At 39.2% G+C, this 6,000-nt stretch overlaps 1 protein-coding gene across 1 annotated transcript in view; it reads right to left on the reverse strand.

Annotated features, from left to right (window-relative positions):
- The window catches only part of UBR5 (ubiquitin protein ligase E3 component n-recognin 5), a 148,635-nt gene that overhangs the window by 106,939 nt on the left and 35,696 nt on the right, over positions 1–6,000 (reverse strand). The window contains exons 5-6 of the mRNA XM_026659873.1: positions 4,466–4,655; positions 1,781–1,940 (exon numbers count right to left, since the gene is read on the reverse strand). Of these exons, the coding sequence (XP_026515658.1) occupies positions 1,781–1,940; positions 4,466–4,655 (350 nt within the window). The remainder of the gene's footprint in view (positions 1–1,780; positions 1,941–4,465; positions 4,656–6,000) is intronic.

Genomic DNA, 6,000 nt, shown 5'->3' on the forward strand with positions numbered 1-6,000 from the left:
AAGGTAAGAAAGATTACAATTTTATGTCAGGAAGTTGCAGTCTTACCTAGAAAGGTTTGATCTTTCCAAAGGGAGGATCATAAAAAAATTTAGCTAAGGAAGAAACGGTTTTCTAGGAATTTACTGAAAGCTTAGACATTGTGCTCATGACTAATTATCTTACATTGAGTCAAGACAGTCTAAAGTCATCAACTGAAGTCACAGTAGTCACAAACAGACATGTGTTCCAAGACATAGATTGTCAGATGGTCCCTGCAAATTTGCCGCTATAATCTGAAGTAGTACTAATCCAGAGAATCGTTAACTCAGCACAGGATTGGGGTGGAAAGAAACTTTGGTCTAAGCAGCCACCAAGGGTGCTTACCTACAGAGCTGAAGGCAATTTCAGGATTGATGCATCCTTGTTTTCTCAGGAGTAAGAATATTTACTTTGAATAAATTTGGGAAGAGAGTAAAATGAACTTATTTCCTCAATTAAATCTCTGGCAGACAGATTGTGCAACTAATTACTAGAGAGAAAGGTGGAACAAAAGTGCCTTAATTTGCTTTCTCTGTGCCTACAGGTTCAACCAAAGGACTTTTGATTCTAAAGTAAAATAAAGAAGTTTGTCAGATGCAAATGCAGGAAAACACACTTTGTCCAATCACATGGTAGACAAGATAAAGATGAAGGAAGCCCATGAGCTTCTTGGTGAACCAGATGAGCAGAAAAACCCATTTATTAGAAAAATATACTAAAATGTCATTCTATCATACAAAAAGAAAAACTACTATGCACTCAGAGTTTACACGTTTAATTTTCATACTATGCACCTAACCAGAACATACAAACATTAGACTTGGCTACTACATATTTTCAAGCATGTTTTCCTACTGAGTAAAGTCCAATTACGGAAATATTAGTCAATGCAAGAAAAGGCTGAAGGACTTTTAAAAGCAATTACATGGGAAAGACACTATTTCAAAAAAGGCTCAACCCGCACGACAGCAACACTCCAGCACTGCTATAAGATTTAGTTATGAGGATATTTTGGGGCTAAAGAATAGACGCTCTCAATAAAACTGTCAAAGACTATTAAGCTAGATCCTTAATAGAAAGCTGTACACATTTTTCTCTAAAAAAAAAAAAAAAAATGCATCTTAAAAGTTCACATTACCACGTAAGACTAAGATTCAAAATTTAAAGAATTAATTTCATCATCAGAATTAGAATCTATGGCAAACTGCATGGCAGTCATCTCACTGAACAGTAGCATAATTTGTAATGCTGATGATGTGACGCCCAGCATCCAAAAGATTCACTTTGTGTGTTACCCACAAAGTAGTAAAGACAATACACCTCTACCCCGATATAATGCGACCCAATATAACATGAATTCGGATATAACGCGGTGAAGCAGCGGCTCCAGGGGGCGGGGCTGCTCACTCCGGCAGATCAAAGCAAGTTCGCCATAACGCGGTTTCACTTATAACGCAGTAGGATTTTTTGGCTCCAGAGGACAGCGTTATATTGGGGTAGAGGTGTAGTTAGTTTTTTTAAAACATCAAAGCTATTACCCTCTCCAGGCTTCCCAGTGCAACCTGTTACTCATATCTTAGACTGAAACCTCCTGTATGCAAGGACTATCTTCATTGTGTACCTTGCACACCACAGAGCACATTGTTGATGTTCAAACAGAGAGCTGAGAACTTGTTTGCATTTTCAGATAACCCTTTTGAAACAGGAGAGCTCAACAGTATTTGAAAGATGGAAAAAAAGTAAGTATCACGATATACAAACCTCCAGGTAGATATGATTCACTTGCTGTGTCATCTCCATCATCTCCATCTTCATCATCACGGCTCAGCAAATTATTTACAGCAAGATTTACGTCAAGATTTGTCCGCTGGAGTTCTCGTATAATGACACTTCTGGACTTTCCTTGTAAAACAACTTGTGCCTATAAAATGCAGAACACTGTTTGTTATTTGTCATTCCCAATTCACCAACCATCACTCAGTGATTTCTCTCTACAAGAGCAAAACTTCCTGAAGTAGCGAAAAGTTGGAGCGCTACTGTTGATTTCTCAAAAAGACAAGCATAGTGTATGAAGGCCAATGGTCAACAATTTGATTCACCAGTACATGGAAATCAAGTCTCCAAATGAAAAGCAAGATTTTGGGATTTGGGTTTTGTAAATCCCAAAAAGCCACATGTGATAGTTTGCATACGGTAATTAAGAATGCCAAGGTGAAGAAGCTAATGAACAAAGATAATACAGCTGAAAGATAACTTGTTATATGGGAGCCAAGACTGCATTTTCATTCCTTTGCCCCACATACTTTCCCCAATACTACAAGATCTTCCAATTTCCTTTATAAAAAAAAAAAAAGCTGACAGATGTTAATGCATTATTATTGCTTGGTTTCATTCTATATTTCCAGATTAAAAAAACACATTCAGATGGCGTTAAGGTTAAAAGTACACATAGTAATTTAGAGTATTATGTATTTTACTCTAAAAATTACTATGTGTACTTTTAACCTTAATTCCATCTTAATGTGGTTTTTATCTGGGAATATAGAAAAAAATGGGAATGTAGTCAGAATGTAGTAATTAACTCATAACCAAGAGTGCTAAACCCAGGACACTCGTAATTAAACTTAAAAAAAAAAATGGGTTAAGGTATGGAAGTGCGCACACGCACACACCCTGCTACCTTCTCTGTTGAATAGATCTGGTACAACACCTTTTGGAAGGGAATATATAGGATTAATGGGTTTTGGGCCAGTATTTTTCATAACCCAAAAGTTTTTCTGTAGAAGGAGGATGGTACATAAAATCTTCTCTTTCAGAGATCCTCAAGAAAAAAAACCATTGGTTCAAATAAGAAAGAAGTCAAGATGCTCTCGGGTAAGAGTGTCACCCTATGGTGTGAGAAGGCTTAGAGGACCACCAGTCCCACTGAGAACAAAGGGAGATAGTGACCATTATGGAGAGGCCAGGTTCTTCATGGAATTCTCTCTGTAGCAGATTATTCTTCAGCAGAGTCTGAAGAAACTCAGTTATGAAGAACAGGAAAAAAATACCATCAACCATAAAAAAGTTTTTCAAATGCAGCCTACATACCCAGATTTCAGTGACTTTTAGCTATTTAGGAAGTCTGAGGAGTCTATTATTCTGTTATTAAAATCATTATGGAGAACAAAGATGTTGATCTCTAGGTGCTAGATTTCTTAAAGGACACATTTTAAATTTAATTTTAAACTATTGAACTACTGAATGGATTTACTCGTAAATTCTCAAAATTAATTTTATACTCAAAGAGTAAGGGGAGAATATACTGTATTTTTCTGTACATAAAGATGTTTAATCCCTGCTGTAAATGAAAATCTCAACTCAATCTTAACTATGGAGCTGCAACTGGTTCCATAATGTTGTTAATCCCTTCCTTTCTGCCAACAGTGGCTCTCTCTCACCTCTGTCTCATTCAAACACATGGGCTGCTATGCCCTCCTATACAGACTTTTAAAGATTGAATTCTCAACCTGCTGCTTGCTTTCTTTTTTTTTAAATAAAGTCTACCCTCCTTTACTTATGCATCTATTCCTTTTTCTTTGTTGAACCACGTCTTGTAAAACTCCCTCAATCACTAATGACAAACAAACTTTCCTAGGAAGTATCCTCAGCTTCTCCAGCATTTAAGCTTTTATTAAAAAAAAAAAAAATTCTAATGCAAAGAAAGCTTTCCAAATGTGAAATGAAGTAAGTGGATGAAATGCTGTCTTCTTAAGTCTGCAGGTAGCAGTAAAAAATTTACAAGAATCAGGTCAATTTCAATCTGTTGCCTACTGCTTTGATCCTTGAGGAAAGCAAAGAGCATGCTCAAGACAGCCTGTGATGACTATGGGAGTCTAATGACCCATTGTCAGCACAGAGTCTTACTACTTACCCAACTGCTCTTAGAATTCCAGTGGGTAAGAATGCCACAAACTGACTTTCTTCCATCTGTATTGGACACTAAGAGTGTTACAGTTTCTAATGTGGACATGAGCACAGTCACGCAGGGCTTTGTGATCCGTGGATTGTGACCGAAGTGTTTCTACTGGACAAATAAAGCAATCCCAACCAACTCCATCTCCTTTACCCTCCTTAACAGAGACTCGTTTGCCTCTACTGTCAATAACCTTGACATCCATTCTTGAACATGAACTCTTTTCCTGCAACATCCCCTGTATCTGCAGATTACCAACTTTATAACATTGTGTATGTACGCCATGCCTCATCTCCGCCTCTAAGTTCTGGTCCTTGCCTTCAGCTCTAAAATAAAAAAATTCAGCTAGACAAGGTCAGGTTTTTCAGATAGAAGAGGAAATTAAAAGGCAAAGAGAACACACAATACCAAATAGTATCCCACCAACTATCAATCTATAAGCAGTTTCCAAAGGTTTATCAACAGAGGCAAAGTTCTGCCAGCTCACCTACCTGTGAAATGAGTTCCTCTGGAATTACTGATGCTGGAATCACTGGCTGTGGCTGACTACCCAACAGTCCAGATCCTCTATCACGTCCAGTGCGAATGACTCTGGTTTGCCTTCGGGAATCCCGAGCTCCAGCTGATGATCTACCAGAGGATCCTCCTCCACTTCCACCAACCCCTGAACTCCAGCGGCTTCTAAGGGATTTACATTTTTATTATTATTATTTTAAACAGTTCTGTACATTTTCTGATCTATTTTAAAAGTGTAAAATATATTGGATTTTATTCACTGGAATCTTCACATCAGACACCTTATGGGATACATTTCATTTCTATCAGGTTGAGAAAAGTACAACTGAGGCTGAGCCATGTCACCTCCACGTAAAAGGAGAGAAGAGCTTGTCAGCTTGAATTCTCAGTTGATTTCTCCAGAGCAGTGATCTCTAACACTAATAAAAGCATAAACAATGTAAACAGCAGTAAAACTAGCCAATTCAGAATAACTGAAAGTGTAAGCTTGGGCTGTACAGAAGAAATCGTAAGAACCAGAATTTTGGGGTAATAAATTTTATTGTTCATGACTCTACACCAGTCATGAATCTTGGGAGTTTCTAAAAGCAACAGTAACATCAACAAGAAAGTATTACACCTAATGCATAGCATCGTTCTGAGAAGTGCACATCAGAGGAGGTTGCCACATTCAGCCAACAGAGCTTCAGAGATGGTCACGACACTCAGCTGGCTGTCTTACAAATATCTAACAGCTCTTCTGACCTGTCCATCTAGAAGAGGTCACTACTCAAGAGAAATGTGCCTTGAAGCATTCAGTCATTTCCCTGATGCTAAGGCTTGTCTACACTACGGAGGTAAGTCGACCTAAGTTATGCAACTTTTTTTTTTTTTTTTTGGAGCACGATTTCCCCAGGAGTAGTATGTGTCACTTCACAAGGGTGAGTAAACATTCTCATTTTACTAGGGCCCTACCAAATTCACGGTCCATTTTGGTCAATTTTATGGTCATAGGATTTTAAAAATCATCAATTTCATGATTTCAGCTATTTTAATCTGAAATTTCAGGGTGTTGAATTGTAGGGGTCCTGACCCAAAAAGGAGTTTTTGGGGGGCTGCAAGGTTATCGTGTGTGGGGGGGGGTGTTGTGGTATTGCTACCCTTACTTCTGCGCTGCTGCTGGCGGCAGTGCTGCCTTCAGAGCTGGGCAGCTGGAGAGCGTGCCAGGATCCCAGCTCTGAAGGCAGAGCCGCCGTCAGCAGCAGCGCAGAAGTAAGGATGGTATGATATGGTATTGCCAGACTTACTTCTGCACTGCTGCCTGCGGGGCGCTGCCTTCAGAGCTGGGTGCCTGGCCAACAGCCACCGCTCTCCAGCCCCCCAGCTCTGGATGCAGTACAGAAGTAAGGGTGGCAATACTGCAATCCCCCTAAAATAACCTTGCAATCCCCCTGCAACTCCCTTTTGGGTCAGGACCCCCAATTTGAGAAACATTGGGCTCGCCTGTAAAATCTGTATAGTACAGGGTAAA

Source organism: Terrapene carolina, unplaced genomic scaffold, assembly GCF_002925995.2.
Source record: "Terrapene carolina triunguis isolate 2854851 unplaced genomic scaffold, T_m_triunguis-2.0 Scaffold58, whole genome shotgun sequence".
Classification (NCBI taxonomy): Eukaryota; Metazoa; Chordata; order Testudines; family Emydidae; genus Terrapene; species Terrapene triunguis.